The sequence below is a fragment of the Callorhinus ursinus genome, unplaced genomic scaffold, assembly GCF_003265705.2.
Source record: "Callorhinus ursinus isolate GAN/ISIS: 27379988/994484 unplaced genomic scaffold, GSC_fseal_2.0 scaffold51, whole genome shotgun sequence".
In the NCBI taxonomy this organism is placed as follows: Eukaryota; Metazoa; Chordata; class Mammalia; order Carnivora; family Otariidae; genus Callorhinus; species Callorhinus ursinus.
In genome coordinates, this window is record NW_027397113.1 from 5,985,711 (window position 1) to 6,009,790 (window position 24,080).

The window sequence follows — 24,080 nt, forward strand, 5'->3', positions numbered from 1 at the left end:
GAGGGTCACCAAGTACAGGGAAGGGTTTAAGCAAGGGCCTGATGTGATCTGACTTGTGATCCAATGCTTTCTCTGGCTGGTTTCTTTGGACAACTGGCAAGAAAGGGAACCGGTTAAGGGACTAGTAGCTGAGGCCACCGGTAGTAATGGGGATGTAAAAAATGAGCGGACTTAAAGGTCATCAAATCCATCCAGATCTTGATAGGGAAGTAGATGATCCATACGGAGATAAATACAAGGTATTGTGAAAGAACTTATTAGGAGTGGGTCTAAAGAACCAGAGCTCACTTTCGTGGGTGCCATAGGTCAAGTCCTCGGGGCCCTTGGCACGGTGTGTGTGGGTGCCACTCTGTCATAAACCAAGCTCCATTAGGACAGGGATCCCATCTCTTTGCTTATCGATGTATTTTTGGCACCTAGTATGGATTCTGCACTTTAAAGTTGGATGAACCATAGATTTGGAGGGGAAATAAAATAGGAGCTCAGATATGTTAAACGTTGCTTTCTTCTCAAGAGGGGAAATGCCTCCAACACACACATAAACAGAGACTAGGCCAAGTAGTCCATCTTTACCCTTTTTCTACACTCCGCTTTGTCTGTGTCCCCTAGTAGAATGACTGCCTTTCCAGTGCAGGGATGCATCTCATCCCCCATGGGCCTGGCCCAATTAGGGGCCTAGAGTAGGTGCTTCTCAAAGATCGATTTCCGTCAGGAGGCTCTATCGTGCTAAAAAGGGAACCACTAGGGGGCGAGCTGGTACCAGCGGAGCCCCGGCCTGGGGCACTCGCCCTCCCTCTCTCACCGCGCGGGGGGAGGGGGGGGCCTGTGCGTCCCGACCGGCTCCTGCGCCTGCTCAAGCGCCATTCGGCAGAGGGGTGGGGCTTGGCGTCCGAGTGTGGGCGGAAGTTGCCGAGAGTCCTCGGGAGCTTTGAGTACGCTCCGCGGGCCTCGCTAGGAGGCGGAAGTAACCGATTAGCACCGGAAGTTGTCCAGCGCGGCCTGTGAGTGTTCGCAAGTAGCGCTGGGCGCCGGTTGCCATGGAGCCGGCCGGGCCCTGTGGTTTTTGCCCGGCCGGGGAGGCCCAGCCCGCGCGCTACACCTGTCCTCGCTGTAATGTGCCCTACTGCTCGCTGCGCTGCTACCGGGCGCATGGCACCTGCGCCGAAGCCTTCTACCGGGACCAGGTGCTGGGAGAGCTCCGCGGCCGCAGCGCCTCGCCCAGCCGCCTGGCCAGCGCCCTACGGCGGCTGCGTCAGCAACGCGAGACCGAGGACGACCCGGAGGACGCCGGCCTCAGCCCTGGCCCGGCGCCAGGCGGCCTCACCAGGCTCTGGGAGCTGCTGGCCCCGGCCGAGAAGGCGGCCTTCGAGCGGCTGCTGAGCCGTGGCGAGGCCGGGCGGCTGCTGCCCCCGTGGCGGCCGTGGTGGTGGGGCCGCGGGGCCGGGTCGCGGCTTCTGGAAGAGGTGGATGATGCTGCGGACCGGGACCCTGCGGAGCTGGAGCCCACCCCCGCGAGGACGTCAGCGGAACCCCTGAAGGAGGCCGCCGCCGAGCCGTTTCTCGAAGACGCTCCCGAGGCCCGCGCGCCCACCGTGCCCACCCGGATCCCCACGCTGGCCAGCCTGAGCCGCAGCCCGGCCTCGCCGCTTGTGCGCTTCCAGCTGCCCAACGTGCTGTTCTCCTACGCGCACACTCTTGCCTTGTATCACGGCGGCGACGATGCGCTGCTCTCAGACTTCTGTGCCACGCTGCTCGGCGTTTCCGGAGCCCTGGGTGCGCAGCAGGTCTTCGCCTCTGCCGAGGAAGCCTTGCAGGCCGCCGCCCAGGTGCTCGAAGCAGGCGAGCATCCGCCTGGGCCCCTGGGCACACGGGGTGCCATGCGCGAAGCTGCCCGCATTCTGATGGGCGAAGGCCCGGCCGACCAGAAAGGCTACACGCTGGCAGCACTGGGGCACCTGGCGCAGACCCTGGGCCGGGCCCGGAAGCAAGCTGTGGCCACGGAAGAGCGAGATCGCCTCTACCGGGCGCGGAAGAAGTGCCAGTTCCTACTGGCTTGGACCAATGAAAATGAGCTGGCCCTCACACCCCTGGCTCTGGACTGTGCCAGAGCCCATCGAGCCCACGCTGTGGTGGCCGAGGAGGTGGCAGCCCTCACCGGGGAGTTGGAGCGGCTTTGGGGAGGCTCCCTGCCACCTGCTCCAAGAATTCTCATCGAGGAACTCCCTGGCTGAACTGGGATCCCTCTGTCATTAATAAAGCTGTGACTGGTCTGCCCTATGAGCAGTGCCTGCTTCTGGACAGGAACAGCTGTCGTTCTCCCCCCGGCCCCCAACCCCAGACTCTCGGGCCCACAAGCCACCTCTCAGCTTGTCCTGGGTCAGAGCTGACCCAAGCCAGTTTTTAAACACCCTAGCCCCAGAAAGGGAGGGAAGTGGTACCATGGGTTCCAGATGTTTATCCAGGAGGAAGAGCAAGCCCCTCCACTCCCATTTTTGGGCACTGGCTGCATCTCTCCTTGCTCCAGAGCACGTCCCTGAGGCTGTTGGTCCCTGCTTGCTGGAGCGCAGAGCAGGGTGGGGCCCAGGCTCCCCAGCCGGCCACGCTGACGGATGGCGGGGGGGGGGGGGGGCACCTGCCCCAGTCTGGGCTGAGTGGAGCCGCTTCAGTAGACGTAGGGCAGGATTCGGTAAGGCACGCGCCGGCAGTACTCATGCCAGGCCAGGCCGTACTTCCGCAGGCACTGCTGCTCGTCCCGGGCCTCCCGGTGCACCAGCAGTGACGTGAAGTAGAGGAGGTAGAAGTAGGGCAGCAGGTGAGACACCCCTGTGGGGAAGTGGAGGCTGTGACCACCCAGCAACTCCCCAGTTCACAAAGGTTTCTGCATTGAATGGCTCACAGGGACACTGGGGCTCTGGTGAAAGGTCCAGGTCTGCAGCAAGTTAGTGGCTCCACGAGGCTGGCGGGGAAGTCTACCCCCAGCCACTCACTGAGTCCATTCCCAGCTCCCTGACTGCTCCCTCCACTAGGCTGTATCCCCGTTCTCCATTCCACACCCAGGTGGGGCATCCCGTGGTCACCACCTCTGTCCCTCACATACACGCGGTCCCCGTCCTGTGCCCTCCCAAGCCACTCACCACAGGGCAAGGACCAGGCCAGAGCCATGATGAGGTCTCCAAGGTAGTTGGGATGGCGGACCACACCCCACCACCCAGACACCAGCAGCTGCCGCCCCGTGGCTGTGGGGATGGTCTCAAGGCCTGAGGAAAGACGGGGAATGGGATGGGGGACCTGCAGGAAGCCCGGCTGCACCACCTCACTCATGGCACCCTAGAGACCCAGCTCACCAGCCACTCTGGGGTCAGAAGGATTCTTTCGGAAGGTGTGCTTCTGGGAATTGGCTCCCCGGAAGATGTAGTAACCAACAGCTAGGGGAAAGCAAGAGCAAGTGGTCAGGGTTGAGGTTTAGAGCCTTCTACTTGACCCTGACCATCCACCCACAGCCCAGTTGGCCTGGAGACCTAGGACCCAGTCCCCCCCCTCCCAACCCCCACCCCTGTGTTAGAGGAGCGCCTGAGGCTTAGTACCTACCGGATGCTGAATAAACAGAACATGAATGAATGAAAGGGGGAGGAGCCCCCTCCTGACTGACCATTGATGAGGCAGATGACTGAGGCCATGGGCAACCCCAGGGGCTGCGGGTGGTGGAGCAGGAACTGGGCCTGCAGGCTATAAGTGAAGGGTACCCAGGCCAGGTCCCCAAAGGCCAGCATGAAGCCAAACCCGTCGTGTGTGATGTCCATGGTGGTGAGAACAGCCTCCTGCAAGGGTGGGACCCAGACACACCTGCTGAGTCCCCATGAGGTCCTCAAATGCCCTCCCTGCCTCTTCGCCCAGTCCAGCCTCACCTCATGCCAGAGGGCATCACCCACATAGAGTAGCTGGAAGCCATTGACCAGCCACATGGCCAGGGAGGGACTCCCCCGAAGTTCTGCTTCCTGCATCAGCAGGGCCAGGTTGATGAGGACCTGGGGACATGGGAGGGGTGGGGACAGGGCAGTCTGTCTCCAGCCCGCCTCCAAAGCCTCCTTTCCCCCACCCCATGTGGAAAATGGAGATAATCATGGACCGGCCTCATGGAGCTTGTCTGGGGACTTGTTGACATAGTGCATGGGCAGCACGAAGCATGATGTGTCTGGCATAGAATGAATACTCACTCGTGTGAGTAAACCCATTCTGGTAGCACTGGGTTGATGCTGTGATTAATGTTACCACTTCTAACCCTCACAAGAACCTTCGCAGGAAGTTCTGACTTTATCCCATTTCACACATGGGGAAATCGCCTTGGGGGCCAGGGTGCAGATCCATGGTGGACACTTGGCCTCCTCTCACCTCTAGTTTCCAGGGTGACATGAGGGACCTTGCCCAAGAGACCCTTTGGGAAACCGTGACCACAGTCCAGTATGGGTGATTATAACCCAAACCCACGGTTGGCATGTCCTCGAGGCCACTAGTGATGGACAGCTTGCTTGCCCAATGATCAGTCTCAAGTCTTGCACCGCTAGGACCAGCAGGCAGCATAGCATCAGCCTCTCCTGTCCTCAAAATAGAACAGATTTTGAGCTTGATTTATTTAAAGTTGCACCTGCTCACCTAATTCCCTCCATGTTTTTTCTCCCTAGCACACAGCACCCCTGCCATGCTACGTATATTTCACTTATGTTTTGTCTGTCTTTCCTAGAATGTATGCTCCACGAGGACAGAGTTTTGTTTTTTGTTTTTGTTTTTGTTTGTCTTTCCTATAACTTTTTTTCTCTTTTGTCTCCTTGTATCTAGAATAGTGCCCAGGACACTCAACAAATATTTGTGGGATGAATGATTAATGGTTTACATCCGCGCAATAGTGGCCCCGCCCTGCCCAAGCACTGCTTAGGCATCCCACCCCTCCTCCTGGCCCACATAGACATGCCCACCATACCCAGCCGATGAGGCCAGGTCGCAGTTCACAGAAATATTTGAAGTCGAAGGACCAGATGCGCGGGTTGAGCTCCCGTCCCAGGAAGAAGTCATAGATGGGATTGCCTGGAGAATAACGGAGGCTGAAGATGCAAGTGAGCACCCCCATCTGCTTCTGTCTGCACCCTACTGGGACCCCTCTCACCTGAGTTCCCCCCAGGGGCCAGGGCCGAGGCAGGGGCCACCAGGGCCTTCAGATAGAGAAGGAGGCTGAAGATGAAGGCGGTGAGGGTGGCCGCAAAGGCCAAGGGCAGGAGCATTTCGGGGAGCGCCCCCAGAGGCAGCCCGGCGGACACAGCCAAGCCCACCAACAGGGCTGTCAGCACCAGGGCCTGGAAGCCTGAACCACAGTACACAACGAATCCTGGGGGCTGCGCCCCTACACCTCTGCCCTTCCCCTTCACTCCCCCCTCACCCTGCCCCCCGCAATACACACACACAGTCCAAAGCCCAAGGAGGTCAATGGCCCTGCCCCTGGGTCACCCCAACCACTGCTCTGGTAAGAGCATAGAGTAAGAGCAAATGCTGCGGGTAGGTGTGGAGGAACAAGGGACTTGGAGAGGGACAGTGAGATTCCCCCAAGGCTACCCTGCGCACAGAGCGTAAAATAGGCATCTGACGGAGCTTGGGGTTGGGGGCTAATCTCCACTGGGCCTAGAGCTCCATCCCCACCCGCACAACTCTAGCGCAGGGATCCATCCCCGCCCCCGCGTCCATGCACCGTTAATGGGGTAGCGCAGGCGACTCTTGTCCTTCAATTCCTGTCCCTCGGCCACCTGCAGGCACAAAGGGGCTCTGATAAGGGGTGCGAGTGTCTTCTCCCCAGCGGAGCCCCCTCCCTCCGCCCGCCTCCCCCGCGAGCCGAGTCCACACCTTGCGCGCCGGCAATAGGTAGAGAGCCGCCTGAAGGCCGAGCCAGGTGAACCACAGCAGCAGCATCTGCGGGCTCCACAGCACTTCGGGTCCCGGCAGGTAGGGGGGTGGGCCCAGGAGGCGCGCGGGGCCCGAGCGGGCCACCAGGAGCAGGTGGAACATGGTGGCAGGAAGCAGCAGCATCAGCGCCGCCGCGCCTGGGGACCGGAGGCGATCGCGTCGGGCGTCGGCTCCGCAGCTGCCCTCCGACACCAAGCCATCCCCCCCGCCCCGCCCAGGCGCCCTGTCGTCTCCAGGCCCCCTCGGCATTCCCACTGCCCTCTTCCATATCCCGTTCTCAGCCCTCAGCCCCTTCCCTGACTTCCATCTTGGGCCCCGCCCCCTCGCCCCCGCCAAAGATCCTCCTTCTGCTCTTGGTACAGTCCTCCACTCCACAATCCGGGGCTGTGCAGCCCCCTCCCCAGACAGTCCCTCGCAAGCCCCAGATCCCTCTGCTTCTGGAGACCCTTCAAAGCTTTCTATCCTCAGATCCTAGCTCCTCCGCCCCCGCCCCGTTTGGGCCCTCGCTGAGCCTGACCACAGATTCCACCCCCGCCCCATTACCCAGGGGTCCCCCGAATTCCAGCGGAGCCCCGGAGCCCTGAGGAGACGCCATGGTCTCCGCTCCACCGGCGGGAGACTACACAAGAGTCCGTCAGAGAAACACAGTCCACCTCCTCCCCTAGGACATGAGCTTGGTGACGGTGACGCGGAGGATCAGCCCGCTGCACAGACACCTGCCTGGTCCCTGAGCTCGGACTACTACCACTCGAGTCCCTAGGTCTTTAAGTGGACCCACCCCCGGCCCATCCTGGGCCCACACTCTAGCCAATCGGTTTGGGGGGCGGGTCTGACGCGGCTGCCTCCGGAGTCACCTCACAACTCCATCCCCAGCCAGCCCCGCCCCCGCAAGCAAGAGGGAGGAGGAGACAACACGTCTTTATTGGCGGATCTTGAGGCCCGAGGGGAAGGGCCAGCGGACGCAGGGACACCAGGGGACTGGGGCGGGAGCTAGGGCGACTGCACTAGCCCATGCATGGCAGCGGCCCGGCCTAGCCACGCTCGCAGATGACCTCGACGACACTGGGTTCCATGGGCACTGGGTCCGGGCAGCGCAGAGCAGCCGAAGCCACCACTTCATCCAAAAGCAGGTGCACAAGCTCCTCATCGGCCACGAAGCGCCACAGGTAGAGCTGCAGGAAGTGACAGTCCACCTGCACCTGCTGCAGGCCAAAGCGCCCAAAGGTGCGCAGCCGCACGCACTCGAGCAGCGTCTTCAGGCTGATCTTGATGATGCCAGTCAGCACCGATACCTGCGGGCAAGGGTACAGGAATGCAGCCCTGGGACAGCAGGTGCTGGAACGGGCACTGGGTCCCTGAGGGCACCCACATTCTGTGCAGAGGCCAGAGAGACAGTAAGAGGCCAGGAGCTGCAATGGGGTGTAAAGTCCCAGGACCCCTGTAAGAGGGAGCGACAGACACGGTGTTGGCACCATCATCTGGAGAACAGACAGGGAAGGCCCAATGACATCAGAAGCAGAGCTGGGAGTCAGCCCTGACATGGGGAGGGGAGAGACTTGCTGAGTTAGAGGCAAAAGAACACCAGGTCCTAGAATGTGGGCTGGGTTGGGGCAGAGACTGTGGTGTGGACAGGAATCCCTGGGGAGGACCCAGACTCCTGTGACAAGGACAAGAGCCAAAGAGGCATTCTAGATGTGCATCCAGACCCAGGCTGGGAGTGCACCAAGGTCGGGGCAGAGGGCCATGGAATATGGTGATGGTGGGGCTCTGGATGACCATTCCCTCCTAGGAACAGCCCACAGAGTCTTAGGCTCCCTGACTCAGTATGTGACTGCTTCCCTTCCCAAGGGCCCCTGGAAGGTGGGGTCACTGGGGACTTCAGACCTTGTTGAACTCCACAGGGCTGAACACATCAATACGTTCAGAGAACAGTTTCTGGATGTTGCTCAAGAGATTAGTGTCCATTGGGGCGCTGGATGGTGGAGGAGACAAGCAATCAGAGCCCACCCTGTGCCCCCACCCTCCTTTGTCCATTCCCCCTGGGGTTACCCTGGCCAGCCAGACCTGGGTGTATAGCTGGGTGCATAGCGGCCCTGCTGACGAGAGCTGCTGTACACAGAGAAGGTTCTTTTGCTGGAGTCGCTGCTCTGGGCCTTGCGGACACCCTCTTCGTACAGAAGCCCCACCTAGTGGTGGAAGGAGGCACTGCAAGGAGGCCAGAGCAAGGGGAACCTCCAGCCCACCAGGTGCCCAGGGTGAGGGCCCAGGACACCCTAAGTTACAAACTCATTTATTACGAGAATCACAGGGTGGTGGGGACCTAGTATCTGGTTGGCGCCTGGTCACTATTTATAGAAGTGGGGGAGTGGGGCAAAGGCAGGACATAAGACCTGGTACTGAGGCCCAATCTTCAGCGGTAGCCCTGCCCGCCCTGATTTCCTGGGTGACTAGACCCTAGTCTCCTCATAGGTGAAATGGGGGCAATGACGCCCCGAGTCAGGGCTGAGGAGGAACGAGGCCACAGACGCAGGCCCTGATGTCGTGACCCTCCCAGGGTTACCCCCCCCACGCCCACAGCAGGCATGAGGACCCCCCGGCCAGCCCGGGGGGAAGCACCTGCACGTCGATCGCCGTTGTGTCCTCCACCACCCGCTTCATGACAGCGCGCACGTTCCGGGGCTCCAGGGTACTGAGCCAGTCCCGTGTCTCCACACTCTTGCGCAGCATCTGTGATATGACTAGGCCCTGCACCTTCACATAGTGGGTCAGTAACCGCCGTGCCGTCTCCCTGGCCTCTGCACACAGTGTGCTCACGGGTGTCACTGGAGACTGGTCCTGAGCCAGGGGCGCAGAGGACAGAGAGACAGTGAGTGCCGGGGGCAGCTCGGGGGCCCCTGCCAAGCAGTAGCGGGGCACAGGCTGGGCCAGGGGAGGGTGGGCTGGGCCTAGGCAGCTGGCCTGGGTCTGACCACGACAGCACTGTCCATGGGGGACCACCATCCCCGCCCCTGCTGTGAGCTAGTGGTTCACCTGCACGAGAAACTGTTCATCGGTGAGGGTGAGGATGTAGGAGATGGTGGCTGTCTCATAGTCCAAGCAGAGGCGGGAGAGAAGCAGGAGCAGAGCAGGCGGTGTGGCGCCCCCCTTCTCCCCAGGGCTGTCACAGAAGCTCTGAGCCGTCTGGCACATGGAGCGGATGAAGCCCACGATGAGGCCCTCGCGAACACCCTGGCTGCAGAACTCGCCCTGTGAGGAGGAGGGCCCCAGATACACAGCAGGTCCCTCTTCCAGGCAGGGGCTGCTAGTGACCCTCTTCTGGGACCCTAAATGCCCTAGCCCCTCTCCAAGGGACAGCTCCATCCTGCAGTCCGGGACCCAAGAGCAGCTCCCCTGGTGGGGGGGTGGGTGTGGAGTGCAAAGGGACAAAACCAGCGCTGGGGACCCTGCTGGCAGATGCCCTCCCAGCCTTCCCCTCCCCTCCAGGCTGTGCCAGCCTTCCTCGTGACAGCCTGAAACCACATCCAGAGTGCCTGGGCAAGGACTGTGTGCCCTGATAGCTGTCAAACTCTAGGATAAATAAAAGAATGCCCAGAATAAGGCGGGGGGGGGGGGAAGGAGGGGGATGCCCAAAGGCAGGCCATACCCGGAAGTAGGGCTTGTTGGAGAATGACACCTCCTTGGCCGTGAAGAGGTGCACAGCTGCCAGAGAGGCCTTGATGTGGCTCAGGATGGAGCTGGCCACGTTGGCCAGCAACTCGGCCAGGCCCGGGCCTTCCTTTCCAGCCAGGCGAGGTGCAGCCAAAGCCTGCCGCACGTCAGTCAGGCAACCCAGGAAGGCGGCCCGCAGGCCCTGCAGGTGGTGGCCCAGGCGCTCCCGGGCCACCCGCTCCACGATCTCCGTGGCAGCCTCGGCCAGCCCCGCCGCGGCCAGCAGGGCCCCAGGCGCCCGCAGGCGCCGATGGAAGCGGTCCAGCGCCCGCACCAGCAGCGAGTTGTCGCCGCTGCCCTGCTCCTGTGCCAGCCGCCGCTCCACTAGCGCAAAGTAGCGGCCACCCAGCTCCCGGGCAAAGGCCGCCAGCTTCTCGGCACCTGCCGGGCCCTGGGCGGCAAACAGCTCCTGGTAGGCGGAGGCCACCTGGCAGAGGCCACCCACGAAGCCACTTCCTCCATGATCGGTGAACTCTAAGACGTCGGGAGCGGGAGGGGAAGGCCCTAGCTCTGCCTCCAGGCTCCGCAGCTCGGCCTCCAGCCGCCCTCGGGCGTGCTCCAGGAACTCGGCACACAGCTCCTCCGCCGGCTCGCCCAGGGCCAGCAGCAGCTCCACGCACTCGGCCTGCTCGGGGGCGCCCGAGCCGCCCTCCCTGGGAGGTGGGAGGTGGCGGTGAAGGACAGGCTGACAGAATTCGGGGGTGGGGTGGGGCGCGCACCGCGACTGGCCGGCCCAGGACCCCGGCGGGGTGGGTGAGGGCCTCCGGGCCTCACCTGAAGCGCTGCCGCAGCTGCTGAGCCAGGCGAGCCGTGATGACCTGGCAGTCGTCCTGGATGGCGCGAAACGAGGGCAGGTGCTGGTACTGCTGCAGCACGGCCCGCGCGCGGCCCTGGTAGCGCACTGCCTGCCCGTAGGCGCCCAGCTCCACGCACTTGGTGAGGCACGAGGGCAGCTCGAAGAGGAACTGCAGCTTCCGCAGCAGCGCGTGCACGCCTGGGGGACGGGGACAGGCGGTGTGAGCCCCAGGGCCCCCGGTGGCCCGCTCCGGCACCGGCTCCAGGACCCGGCCCACCTGCTAGCTTGGTGATGCGCTCGTGGCGGTCCTGCAGGGTGGCGCTGATGCGCGCGCTGAAGTCCGTGATCACCGCCATGTTGGTGGCCAGCCGGTCCATCTCGTCCTCCATCTTCCGGAAGTCGTTCTTCATCTTCCGGATGGTGTCTGGGAGGACAAGGGAGCGGGAGAGGGCAAAGGAGATGACTTGGCACAGGGGCAGCGCTCAGCTTGCGGCAGGGTCCAAATGCTCCCTCCCTACCCCTCAACACACACAGGCACGTGCACAGGCACAGGCCTCCTTCCCAAATGCTCCTGAGCCAGCTCCTCAAGGGTCACATTGATGATTCAGTGCAGAAGGGGCTGCCACAGTAAATGGGAGGGAAAGCCACGTTTTCTGAGCACCCCTTGTGTGCCCTGCTACGGTGGGGAGAGGCCTATGAGCCACAGTCCCTGCACTCAGAAGATGCCAAAGGAGGGCACAGAGCACTTGGCAGGAACCTGTCTGCTTCTTCCGAGGGGCATCCTCTGTATCCAGTGCACTGCCTGGCACAGAGGAGACACCCTTATGTCCTTTCTAGACCTCCCAAGCCCTTTCACTCCACCTTCTGGACCACAGCCAACCCTCTCTGAAGGGTCCTTTCCCTTTTGTCTTAAGGGAAACCTGCCTAAGGAGACAGTTCTTTTCACACCCAGTACCTCAGAGGCTGGCCCCTTGACACTTTTAGATAGTTTCTACTCTTCTCCCCTTTAAGACCCCAGCTTCTTTGAAGACCATGCCATCAAACTACACCTCTCTTGTTGCCATCCCTACTGTCCTCTGTGCCACACCTCTCAGTTGCTGATCACTGTCACCTCCTTGTGGACAAGAACATCCATATGGACGAGGCTTCAGACATTCCTGATTCTCCATTCACAACCTCCCCAGTTCCACCCACCCTTCCCTCTGCCCCATCTTCGCCACCCTCTCGTTGCCCTCAGCTGCAAGCCTCGCCACCTTCTGACCATGCACCCTGCCTACCCACTCTAACAGTCCTTTGGCCTCCAGGAACTACAGACCCAGTGACCCTAGCACAGTGTCACTACTTTTAACACCTCTCACAGCTCCAATTCCCTACTCATTCCCCAGCATCTCTAACCTGCCACCAGGGTCATCGGTCATCAGGCATTTACAAGCCCCCTTGCCTCTCCTGCCCCCTCCTTCTATTACTTGCTAGTGAAACCTTATGGCAGGTTAAGCCCAACAAGCCACCCACCCCATGCACCCGAACAGCTAAAGCTGAGCCACAAAATCATGCCAACTGGCCTCCCTTTATATTTATGACTTCAAGTTCCTCCATCCTTCCAAACCCGTTGCTTTCCCATTTTCTAAAATAACATTTTCTCCAGAGTCCTTAAAACTCCAATACATGCCCCCAACTCTCAATTGGTGACTCGGCTTCATACTTCACGAAGAAAATACAAGCAAATGCCAACTCCCTACAAATCTGCAGAGTACAGGGATAGATCCATGCCTTTTGCTCTCCCCCTGCCTGAGGGGACTCATCCAGTCCCATGGCTGTGGTGACTTGGACATTACTGTCTCCAGTACTGACTGAAGCCCAGCCTAACAACCCACTTAACACCTTGATGGGGATGGCAAATAGGCTATTCAAGTATGACATGTCCAAAACAGAATTCCCCAAAACTGTTCCCTCATTAAATTTTTCCATCTTGGCTCCTGGCCATTTTCAGAGTAATTTTTTATTTTTATCTTTCCTTTTTATTCTTATCTTTCCCCACAGTTAGTCCATCAGCAAGTCCTGTAAGTTCTGCCTCCAACATTTTGTTTCCAAGCCACCATCATCTCTTGTCCAACTATGACCAACATTTCCCAAATGATTTCCCTAACTCTACTCCTGAACTTATCATCAATATTCATAAAGGAGGGCTGCCTGGCTGGATCAATCAGTAGAGCACGCGACTCTTGATCTCAGAGTCATGAATCTTTGAGCCCCATGTTGGGTGTAGAGATTACTTTAAAAATATATTCATGAAGGAAAGCAAGGATGAAGCAGAAACATCTGTCATAGGAGACTTTAATTCACTTCCATCAATCCATGACAGATCAAGTGGCAAAAAGCAAAGGGAAGCTACAGAAGATCTAGAGAACTAATATGGGTGACCTATTTGGTTTATATTGAATTCTTTTCAGATTCCATAGAAAACACTACAACCTTACCACATATTAGGTCTTAAAGCAAATTTCAATAAATTTACAAAGACAAGAAACTGAAATTGTACAGACAGCATTTTTTTATCACAATGCAATTACACTGGAAATTATTAACAAAACTACAAAGCAAAGAGATCCCATCATTTGGGGAAGAAAAAACTTCATTTTTAATCAGCTACTGGGTCAAAAGGGAAATCGAAAACAAAGTGCCCCATATAACAATGAAAACACTATAGATCAAACCTATGGGAAATAGCTAGAGCAATGTTCAGAGGGAATCTGTTTTAAATCTTTATATAAATAAATTAGAATAAACATTCAACTCAAGAAGTTAGAAAAAATACAAATCAAAAAAGCATAATTAAGGAATTAGTAAAGCTAAAAGCAGAGATTAATACATTTTTAAAGGAATTTATTTATTTATTTAATTTTATTTTTAGAGTGTGCGAGTGGGGGAGGGAGAGGTGCAGGAAAGAATCTCAAGCAGATCCATGCCAAGTGCAGAGCCCATCGTGGGGGTTGATTTCACAACCTTGAAATCATGAACTGAACCAAAACCAAGAGCTGGATGCTTAACCAACTGAGCCACGCAGGCACCCCAAGATTAATACATTTTTTAAATGGGAGAACTAATAAATCAAAGATCAGCATCACTTAAAAAAAAAAGGATAAAAACATTTACAAAATGTTAGCTAATTTTTTAAAAGGGGGGAAATACGAAATTAAGGGGTGAAATAATCACAAATACACAAATTAGAATAATCACGATAAAACTTTGCTCAATTCCATGTACAGAAATTAAAAACTTGAATGAAATGAATAATTTGCTACAAAAACAGAATTTATTGATATGGGGGCGCCTGGGTGGCTCAGTCAGTTAAGCATCTGCCTTGGGCTCAGGTCATGATCCCGGGGTCCTAGGGTCGAGCCCTGAATCAGGCTCCCTCCCTGCTCAGCGGGGAGTCTGCTTCTCCCTCTCCCTCTGACCCTCTTCCCTGCTCATACTCTCTCTCTAATGAGCAGATTCTAAAAAAAAAAAAAAATTCTCTCTTAAAAAAATGTAATTCCAAAAGTATGTGAAGAAAATCAGGGAGAATTTTTAAATAATATTAGGGATGGAAAGTTCTTTCTACAATACCTCAAACTCAGAAGCCATCAAAGAGGAGATTAATAAAACTGTTTGATCCACTAAAACTACCATGAGCAAAATCAAAAGATGACCTTTTTTTTTTAAAAGATTTTATTTATTTATTTATTTATTTATTTATTTATTAATTAATTAATTAGAGCGAGATGGTAACTGTTTGGACACCAAGATACTAGCTTGGGAGAGGAGTGGGTGGTAACTGGTAGGAGGCTGGAGGGAGCCTTGCCAGCCTGGGTGCTGACTACACAGACGTGTTCCATTTGGGAAATTCATGGAGTTGGCCACCTGTGACCTGTGTACTTTTCGGTATATCTGTGAATCCTCAATAAAGCTTACTGTTAAAGATTCCTTTGTCATTGCCTGGGGAAAGGAATGAGAAGAGGCTTTTTACTGTACCTTTTGAGACCTTTCCAGTTTTGAAACAGATAAATGCATTATTACATAAACTAAATGTCAAGGCTAAAGGTTGGCAAAGTACAGCCTGGAGGCCAAGCCTGACTTGATCCCTATTTAAGGTTAAGGTTTAAGGTTTAACTGGGCTATAACTGACATACCATAAAATTCAGTGGTTTTGAGGGCACCTGGGTGGTTCAGTCGGTTAAGCGTCTGCCTTCAGCTCAGGTTGGGATTGAGCCCTGCACTGGGCTCCCTGTTCAGCGGAGTCTGCTTCTCCCTCTCTCTCTGCACCCCCCCAACTCATGTGCTCTTGCTCTCTCTCACTCTGCTCTCAAATAAATAAAATCTTTTAAAAAAATTCAGTGGTTTTTGGAATTTTTAGTACATTCACAAGGTTGTATAACCGATGTAATGAGCACTGGGTATTATATAAGACTGATGAAGCACAGACCTGTACCCCTGAAACATATAATACATTATATGTTAATTAATTGAATTTATTTTTTTAAAGGATTTTATTTATTTATTTGACAGAGAGAGAGAGAGAACAAGCAGGGGGAGCGGCAGAGGGAGAGGGAGAAGCAGGCTCCCCATTGAGCAGGACCCTGGGATCATGACCTGAGCCGAAGGCAGTCGCTTAACCAACTGAGCCACCCAGGTGCCCCCAATTAATTGAATTAAATTAAAAAAATAAAGTCTAAGATAAAACTTAAAAAAAAAGACTGTGTAACTGATATCACGATCTAGTTTCAGAGCATTCATCACCCCAAAGAGAAGCCCTGTAACCCTTGGCGGTCACTCCCTACTTCTCCCATGCCTCAGTCCCTGCCAACCACTAACCTGTTTTCTGTTTCTATGCATTGCCTGTTCTGTACATTTAACATAAATGGAATTATACAAAATGTGGCCTTTTGTGCCTGGCTTCTTTAATTTAGCACATTTTCAAGGTTCTCCACATTATAGCATGAATCAGTATGTCATACTTTTTTATGGCTGAGTCCTATTCCATTGTATGAATCCACATTTGTTTCTCCGTCTACCAACCGGTGGCCATTTGGATTGCTTTTTTTTGGCTATTATGAATAATGCTGCTATGAACATTCATGTACGCGTTTTTGTGTGAACATGTTTTCAGTTCTCTTCAGTATATCCCACGAGTAGAATTTCTGGGGCATATGCTAACTCTGTGCTTAGGTCTTTGAGGAATGGCCAAACTACTTTCAGGTGCACCATTTTGTATTCCTACCAGTAATGTATGAGAGTTCCAAATCCTCCACATCTTCACCAACATTTGTTATATTCCATTTTCTGGAAATCCCAGTGGGTGTGCAGTGGTATCTCACTGTGGGGTTTTTTTTTTTTTTTTTTTTTGGTTTTTAAGATTTTATTTATTTATTTGTCAGAGAGAGAGAGAACAAAAAAGCAGGGGGAGTGGCAGGCAGAGGAAGAAGCAGGCTCACTGCTGAGCAAGGAGCCCGAAGCAGGACTCAATCCCAGGGCCCTGGGATCATGACCTGAGCCAAAGGCAGACGCCTAACCAACTGAGCCACCCAAGCATCCCTCAGTGTGGTTTTGATTTGCATCTCCCCAATAACTAATGATGTTGAGCATCTTTACACGTGCTCATTGGTCATTTGTATATCTTCCTTTGAGAAATGTCTATTCAAATCCTTTGCCTATTTTTAAATAGGGTTGTCTTTTTAGTGCTAAGTTGTTTTTTTTTTTAAGATTTTATTTCTTTATTTGGCAGAGAGAGACACAGCAAGAGAGGGAACACGTGCAGGGGGAGTGGGAGAGGGAGAAGCAGGCTTCCCGCTGAGCAGGGAGCCTGATGCGGGGCTCGATCCCAGGACCCTGGGACCAGGACCTGAGCCGAAGGCAGACGCTTAATGACTGAGTCACCCAGGCGCCCCTTTTTAGTGCTAAGTTGTAAAAGTTCTTCATGTATTTTGGACATTAGACCCTTATTAGATACATGACTTACAAAAACCTTCTCCCATTCTGTGAGTTGTCCTTTACTTTCTCGATAGTGTCCTTTAAAAACACAAAACTTTAAATTTTTTTTTAAGATTTTATTAATTGTTTTTGAGAGAGAGTGTGTGTACAAGCAGGGGGAGGGGCAGGGAGAGAGAGAGAATCTCAAGCAGACTCCATGCTAAGCATGGAGCCTGATATGGGGCTCTATCTCACGACCATGAGATCATGACCTGAGCCAAAATCAAGAGTCAGATGCTCAACCAACTGAGCCACACGGGCACCCCCACAAAACGTTCTTTTTTTTTTAAGATTTTTATTTATTTATTTGACAGAGAGAGACACAGCGAGAAAGGGAACACAAGCAGGGGGAGTGGGAGAGGGAGAAGCAGGCTTCCCGCCGATCAGGGAGCCCAATCCCAGAACCCTGGGATCATGACCTGAGCCGAAGGCAGACGCTTAACACCTGAGCCACCCAGGCACCCCCAAAACTTTAATTCTGATGAAGTCCAATTTGCCTATTTTTTTCCTTTGGTTATTTGTGCTTTTGGTGTCCATAGGGAGAAAAGACACCCCTGTGTGTTTCCTCCATTCTCAATACTCCAACACTACTTCACATCTGACACCATATATGTGGGTTTTCCACACATCAAGCAATTCTGCAACACCACCTGGGTGTCCTACAATTTAACTTAATTGTGACTCTATTTACCTGGAGTTAGTGTCAGATCTTACAGGTTAAGGACTCACTCACACAAGACTATACCACCCCAGGGCAGCTGGGTGGCTCAGTCAGTTCAGCGTCCCACACTTGATTTCAGCTCAGGACATGATCTTGGGGTCATGGGATCAAGCCCTGCTTCTGGCTCCGTGCTGGGCTGCAAAGCATGCTTAACATTCTGTCTCTCCCTCTTCCTCTGCCCCTCCCCCTTGCTTGTGCACACACATGCACGCTCTCACAAATAAATAAAATATTTTTTAAAATAGCAGATTTAGGGGCACCTGGGTGGTTTAGTCAGTTAAGCGTCTGCCTTCAGCTCAGGTCATCGAATTCTGCATCGGGCTCCTTGCTCAGCGGGAAGCCTGCTTCTCCCTCTCCCACTCCCCCTGCTTGTGCACACACGTGCTCTCTCTCTCTGGCAAATAAGTAAATAAAATAAAATCTTTTAAAAAATATAGCAGATTGAAATCTTTCTGTAGTAAATTTAATGCCTGGGCTTCTTCAGAGACAGTTTCTATTGATTTTTTTTTTCCCTGTGTATGGGCCAGATTTTCTCCTTTATTTGCCGGTCTCAAAAAGTTTTGTTGAACAACAGACATATTAAATAATATAACGTGGTAAATCTAGAAGTCAGCTTCTCTCTCCTGCCCAGAGTTTGTTGTTGTTGCTGTTTAATGCTATTGTTTGTTTAGTTATTTTCTGAGTTACTAAACCTCTACTAATTAGTCTCTGAACCTATTCTGTAAAGTTTGTATCCTTTGTTGCGTATAGCCACTGAAATCTTTACTTGGTTAGCTTAGTGGTCAGCTAATGACTGAACAGAGATTTCTTTAAATAACTGGAAGCAGTAAATCTCTTTAGTTTTTGCTGAGGGGCTGTGTGTGTGTGTGTTTTGGGACATACCTTAGACACTCAGCCAGTTTACAACTCTGCCTTAGCCCTCACTTACTGCTTGTGCAGAGCCCGAAAGTGAGCCAGTGGAGAGACCTTAGGGCATTCTCTGGTCTTTCTTAAAAGCATGTGTACCACCTTACTTAACGTGACTTTCAATTTTCAATATGGATGTCTCATTCCTCAGCTTTTCCCCTTTTAAGCTTTTGAGTTAGTCTATTGTTTGCCCCAAGTATTATCCATTACTTCAGGCAGACATAATAATTGCCTGTAATAGTGGACAAACACCCCCTGGTGAGAGGCTTTTAGTACCAGGTTAACTTCAAGGTCAGGTCAAATAAAGACAAATCTATGGAGTGGAGTCTTTCAGGAAACCAGATAGATTACGTAGACAATTCTTTCAGCATGAGGCTTTGAAAGAGCTCAGCCCTGCTCTGGTCCCTCCAGTACTAGAAATAATGGGTTATTTTTCAAGGCTACAACTGAGCTGGAGAGGAAATTGTGAGTAAGTTAAAACGCTACAGGAAGGGCGCCTGGGTGGCACAGTGGGTTAAGTGTCAGACTCAGTTTTTGATCTCAGGGTCCTGAGATCAAGCCCCACGTTGGGCTCGGTGCAGAGTCTGCTTGAGATTCTCTCTCCCTCTGCCTCTGCCCCTCCTGCTCATTCTCTCTCTTTCTTGCTCTCTCTCAAATAAATAAATATTTAAGGGGGTAAAAAAAAACCCACCAGATTCACTACTTTTACCAAGAGTCAGCTGTTTTTCTTGAATCAGGGCTCCTCAGATTGTTGCAAACCTTTGGTTAATTTCTAGAGTTCTGAAAAAAGTTGATTCTGACTGTTTTGGCCAGGTTTTTTTTAGTTGCTTTTATGGAAGGGAGATTTTCAAATGCACTTTTGCTGCTGTCAACCTGGATGTCACACCTGTTTGTGTAAATGAGCTTCACTGGAATACAGCCATCTGCATTCATTCACCTGATGTCCACCGTGGCTTTTTTTTTTTTTTAAGATTTTATTTATTTATTTCAGAGAGAGAGAGAATGAGAGATAGAAAGCACGAGAGGGAAGAGGGTCAGAGGGAGAAGCAGACTCCCTGCTGAGCAGGGAGCCTGATGCGGGACTCGATCCCGGGACTCCAGGATCATGACCTGAGCCGAAGGCAGTCGCCTAACCAACTGAGCCACCCAGGCACCCTCCACCGTGGCTTTTAGGTACAATAGCAGAGTCGAGTACAGAAACCAGAGGGCCCACAAAGCCTAAAATATGTACTTTACTCAGAAGAAGCTTGCCACCCTTCATGTGTATCCTATGCGGTCGGGTCCTGCCCCCTTCATCCCGTTGCTCTTGCTTTGGTCAGGGCGCTTTCAGGGCCTTTGCACAGGTTGTTGCAAAGACTGAGCCACCCAGGCATCCCGGATCTCTAGAGTTCTTATGGTAAAGACCAAAATGCTTCTCATGGTCTACAAGGGCCTTCATGATCTGGCCCCACAGGATCTTCCAGGTTCCTTTCATGCCTGGCTCCCCTTTAGAAGTAATAATAAAACCAAAACAAAACAAAACCCTAGGGGCGCCCGGGTGGCTCAGTCGTTAAGCGTCTGCCTTCAGCTCAGGGCATGATCTCAGGGTCCAGGGATCAAGCCCCGCATCGGGCTCCCTGCTCCACAGGGAGCCTGCTTCTCCCTCTCCCACTCCCCCTGCTTGTGTTCCCTCTCTCGCTGTGTCTCTCTCTGTCAAATAAATAAATAAAATCTTAACCAAAAAAAAGTTTAAAAAACAAAACCCTAGCTCATTATGTCCCTCTTCCTACACCTGATCTTCTCCGGTTTCTTGAACACCACACCCACTACCCAGTGGTCAAGCTGAAACCTTGGGGTCATTCTTTACACCCAAAGCTCCTCAACACCATGTCCTGTCAATATTGCCACAAATTTTTCTCAGTTTGCCCATCACTGTCCATCTCCACCGCTACCAACCTGACATAAGCTCCCCAAATCTCTGCTTTGGACTAGTGAAAAGGCCTCCCTCCAGCCACCTCTCCAACCCATTCCTCCCAGAGCAGCTGGAGGGATCTTTTCACAACACAAATCTGCCACATCACTCGTATATCTGAACTCCTTGCTTGGCTTAGTGCTTAGTAAGGATAAAGGCAAAATTCCGTAATACACTCTGGAGGGCTAAACTCCACAGCATCTGCCCACCTGACTGGCTCTGCCCACACTCAGCTTTCCCTTCTATAGGAGAAGAGCTCTTGGCAAAGGCCAGCCCCTCAACCATGCACTGTTCTATCCCCTCCCCTTTCCCGGAAGGCTTTGCTCCTACCGTTTTCCCTCTCTCGGCACCATCCATAAGCACTCCATACACTAATGTTTCACCCAAACTTATCAATTCTATTTCTTGGAATGCTTTCTTCATGGGGCTGCTTAGACACCCATGCTCCTGACTGCCCTCAAACCTCCCCAAATGTTTGCTTCCTTTATGAGGCCCTCCTTCTCTTCAATACTTCTGAATGTCAGGATGCCCCAGGGCTCAGTCCTTAGACCTCTTCTCTTCTCTCTGTATACATCTTCCCTCAGAGATCTCTTCTTATTCCCTGTACCTCGAGTTCCCGCCTTCTCTGAACTCCAGATCCTTCAAGTAAGCAATTCAAAAACAATCTCGAATCCTTCCCCTTTTCCACTGCTGCCATCATGGTCCATGCCACCAGCATCTCGCCTGGACTGCTGCAACAGCTACCTCATGGGGGTCTCGGGCACCCTTGCCTCCCTATAGTCTACTCTCCACAGAGTGGACAGAGAGGTCCTTTTAAAACAAAAGTCAGGGGGCACCTGGGTGGCTCAGTCGTTGGGTGTCTGCCTTCGGCTCAGGGCATGATCCCAGGGTCCTGGGACGGAGCCCCGCATCGGGCTCCCTGCTCCGCGGGGAGCCTGCTTCTCCCTCTCCCGCTCCCCCTGCTTGTGTTCCCTCTCTCTCGCTGTGTCTCTCTCTGTCAAATAAATAAATAAAATCTTAAAAAAAATAAAGTCAGGCCACCGCATTCCTCTCATTTCATCTCAGTCAGAGTGAAGAGCAGGATCCTCATAACCACTTTTAAGTCCCTACAAAACCTGGCCCTCACTAGCCCTCTACCCTATCACCTACCACTCTCTTCCTCCCTCAAACCCCTTAAACTCCCTGCTGTACTCTGAATATGCCCGATGTGCCCTCTCTTCAGAGCCTCTACCCCTGCTGCTTCCTCCCCCACCAGGGCTGGTTCGTTCTCATCAAAGCCCTGCTCAAATGTCACCACTTCCGAGGGGCCTTCTCATACTTACTCTAGCTAAAGGCAGACCCACACACACGTTACCCTTTTCTCCCTATTTTCTTTCTCTAGCACTTACTACCACCTTTGTGTATTCATTTTTTGTCTGTCTCCCACCTAGAATGCAGGCTGCAGGAAGAAGCTTGATCTAGCTGGTCCATTGCTATATCCTCAATATGCAGAACAGCTCTTCTCAAAAAAAAAAAAAAAAAAAAAAGAGGCATTCAATGAATACTTCATGAATGGATATAAGACTTTACAGTATGTATAGATTTAGAACCCCTGATTCCAACACTCACTTTATAATTTTCTCCCTCAGGAAAAAGATAAAATAACAAGCCATCCTTATTAAGCAAGAGCTAAATGTCAAAACTGTACAAATTCTAACAAATGGAAAATGCAATGCTTGCAAAATTCCTGTGAGAAATTTCGTAGCTCAGAAATTATGATGATTTTTTTTAAAGATTTATTTATTTATTTTAGAGAGAAAGAGCGTGGTGGGGGATGGGCAAAGGGAAAGAGGGGGGGAGAGAAGCAGACTCCCCACTGAGCATGGAGCCCCAACACCGGGCTCAATCTCCATCTCATAACCCTGAGATCACAATCTGAACCAAAATCAAGAGTCGGACTGTTAACTGACTGAGCCGCCCAGGTGCCCCTAGAATTATGATTTCTTGCTGGTTGATGCTGGTATTAGCAAATAAAGAGGTGCCTACTCATTGGACCTGCTTCAAATCAGACAAAAGAACAATGACTGCACCCAGCATTGTGACACTAGAAGAGTAAGAGATGTGGGCGCCTGGGTGGCTCAGTTGGCTAAGCAACTGCCTTTGGCTCAGGTCATGATCCTGGAGTCCCGGGATCGAGTCCCACATCGGGCTTCCTGCTCAGCAGGGAGTCTGCTTCTCCCTCTGACCCTCTTCCCTCTCGTGCTTTCTATCTCTCATTCTCTCTCTGAAATAAATAAATAAAATCTTTAAAAAAAAAAAAAAAAAGAGTAAGAGACGTTGAAACGAACCTCAAAAGAGTTCACCCGACATTCTCATGGACCACATGTAGGCCGTGAAGATCTGCCTCTAGGACTAAGTATACAGGGGTCCAAAATTATCACAAAAGTCTGAGTAGTGCATTTCACGAACATAAGACAGCAGTTAGTGTGAATGATAGATGAACACTGTCTAGCACTGTCCTGGACAGAGAATAAAGGGGGCAGGAGGGGGGGAAAAAACCTTTACATGATCTTTGTGTTCCTTAACGTCATAAATTTTCTGTTTCTTTGCTTAATTTTTAAAAGGGGGAAAGGGATAGAGGAAGGGAGGGAGAGAGAGAAAGAGAGAGAAAAGCCCACCCTCAAGACAGGCGTGGGCAAGAGAAGAAAGCTACCACTAATGAGAGAAATGAACCCTTCCTGAGACATCTTTAGTGTCAGGGTTTCTAAGTGGTTCAGATAAATCCATGTCAGTTCCTTTTGTTTTTTTCTCCCCTTTGATCCTCAGAACAACCCTCTGGGAGCAGCTATTACCTCTATAGTCATTCAACCACAAAAACTCTGAGAGGTGAGAGTGGATTAATGTCAGGGAAGGATTAGAATCTGGGTCTCCTCCCCCTAAATCCCCTGCTGGTTTCCCCAACACAGGACAACAGGTAAGCGGGACTGTGAAGGGTGTGTCCCAGTGGGAATCACCTGTGGCTGAGATGAACTTGTTGTAGTTCTCATAGACCAGGGTCTGCATGTCGCTGTCCAGAGCCCGGATCTGTCGCACCATGTCTGTCTCACTGTCCATCAGCTGGGCCAGGGGGCACTCTCTACGCAGCTGAAGGAAATCGGGATGTTAGTGCTCAGGACATGGGCTTTCATGGCCCTCGGCTTGCCCCTACCTGGTCGGCTTTCGGTGCAAGAAAACCCTCATCCCACCCTTGTCAGGAATCCTAGACGTGGAGCCTATCAGTGGCATAGGTCAGGAGTTTCTGGATTCGACCCTATTTGGGGTTTGTCGGCCTTGGAAATGCTCAGAGTCAGCCAGGGCCCAGTCCAGAGCCTGTCAGCGCCTGGGCCACGCCCCCTGCCCCCGAGCCTATCAGAACATCAGCCCAGGACACCTCACACCCCGCACCTCCTCAGGCCAGTGCAAGTCCGCCCATGCCCCCCTTAGACTCCAGCTCTGCCCCTGCTTCCTGCCCGAGGGTCGTCTTGTTTTTAGGAACCCCTGCTTCCCTCACCCCCGCAACAAAGTCGAAGGCGTGATCTGAGGGTGCAATGTATTGGGGGCCTGGTTCCCCAAAACACACACACACACACACACACACACACACACACACACACACACACCTTGTCCAGATACACCTCTGGGTCGAAGTGCGCCCCGTTGAGATCCGTCGGGTCCAAGGGGTCCGACCCCGGGGGGCGCCCCGCCGTCTCCCCCTCCGACAGGCCGTAGTAAAGCTTCAGCATCCCGTGCGCCTTCCGCCGACGCTCCGGGGCCTCAGCCTCGGGCCCCTCCGGAGAGTCCCCAGGTCCAGACCCCGGGCCAGGCCCAGCGGCTCCCGCCGCCATCGCTCCAACTGCAGCCCACGGGCGTGAGGCTGGGAAGGGGACCAGGAGGAGGCACTTCCGGGAGCCATAAAGTTCTTGTTATAACGAGGCAGTCCTTCAGCTGAAACGTCCCCCTGCAGCCCTGGGTCCTTCGAGACTAGAGTTCCCCCGTACCTTTCCTCCCCGAGCGAAAGGTTCCGG

The 24,080-nt window shown here is 53.2% G+C and overlaps 3 protein-coding genes across 6 annotated transcripts; 1 reads left to right on the forward strand and 2 right to left on the reverse strand.

The window, feature by feature from the left end:
- Positions 1–490: 490 nt before the first annotated feature.
- TM7SF2 (transmembrane 7 superfamily member 2) lies at positions 491–6,693 on the reverse strand. 4 transcript variants are annotated; one of them, XM_025879004.2, is made up of 10 exons: positions 6,490–6,693; positions 5,887–6,083; positions 5,735–5,789; positions 5,159–5,353; positions 4,976–5,079; positions 3,906–4,025; positions 3,650–3,818; positions 3,345–3,425; positions 3,135–3,257; positions 491–2,823 (listed from the first exon to the last, which is right to left on the reverse strand). In XM_025879004.2, exons 1-10 carry the CDS (start codon positions 6,539–6,541, stop codon positions 2,663–2,665), a joined length of 1,257 nt encoding a protein of 418 aa, XP_025734789.1. In that variant the 5' UTR covers positions 6,542–6,693; the 3' UTR covers positions 491–2,662. The 4 variants fall into 4 exon arrangements, with proteins under 4 accessions (XP_025734789.1, XP_073739599.1, XP_073739598.1 ...); XM_073883498.1 differs by lacking the exon at positions 5,159–5,353; XM_073883497.1 differs by lacking the exon at positions 6,490–6,693 and having other exon boundaries at positions 5,887–6,403.
- ZNHIT2 (zinc finger HIT-type containing 2) lies at positions 909–2,277 on the forward strand. The gene has a single exon (XM_025879006.2). The coding sequence runs from the start codon at positions 1,038–1,040 to the stop codon at positions 2,229–2,231; it is 1,194 nt and encodes a 397-aa protein (XP_025734791.1). The 5' UTR covers positions 909–1,037; the 3' UTR covers positions 2,232–2,277.
- A 155-nt stretch (positions 6,694–6,848) lies between the features above and the next one.
- VPS51 (VPS51 subunit of GARP complex) lies at positions 6,849–23,993 on the reverse strand. Its single transcript, XM_025879010.2, has 10 exons — positions 23,676–23,993; positions 23,031–23,160; positions 10,728–10,874; positions 10,429–10,648; positions 9,590–10,307; positions 8,977–9,192; positions 8,563–8,781; positions 8,011–8,132; positions 7,831–7,918; positions 6,849–7,238 (listed from the first exon to the last, which is right to left on the reverse strand). The coding sequence occupies exons 1-10, from the start codon at positions 23,898–23,900 to the stop codon at positions 6,978–6,980; spliced, it is 2,346 nt and encodes a 781-aa protein (XP_025734795.1). The 5' UTR covers positions 23,901–23,993; the 3' UTR covers positions 6,849–6,977.
- Between the last annotated feature and the right edge of the window lie 87 nt (positions 23,994–24,080).

Bases quoted from the DNA above. Each gene is read 5' to 3' on its own strand.
- ZNHIT2 (XM_025879006.2), top strand. From the start codon at position 1,038: ATGGAGCCGGCCGGGCCCTGTGGTTTTTGCCCGGCCGGGGAGGCCCAG.
- TM7SF2 (XM_073883497.1), bottom strand. From the start codon at position 6,195: ATGCCGAGGGGGCCTGGAGACGACAGGGCGCCTGGGCGGGGCGGGGGG. The intron at 5,354-5,734 runs GTGCATGGACGC...ACTGTGGTTCAG, and splicing joins CCTGCGCTACCCCATTAACG to GCTTCCAGGCCCTGGTGCTG. The intron at 3,258-3,344 runs GTGAGCTGGGTC...GTCTTTCCTCAG, and splicing joins TTCTGACCCCAGAGTGGCTG to GCCTTGAGACCATCCCCACA.
- VPS51 (XM_025879010.2), bottom strand. From the start codon at position 23,900: ATGGCGGCGGGAGCCGCTGGGCCTGGCCCGGGGTCTGGACCTGGGGAC. The intron at 23,161-23,675 runs GTGTGTGTGTGT...GATTTCCTTCAG, and splicing joins CAGAGGTGTATCTGGACAAG to CTGCGTAGAGAGTGCCCCCT. The intron at 10,308-10,428 runs GTGAGGCCCGGA...CCCACCTCCCAG, and splicing joins CAGCTGCGGCAGCGCTTCAG to GGAGGGCGGCTCGGGCGCCC.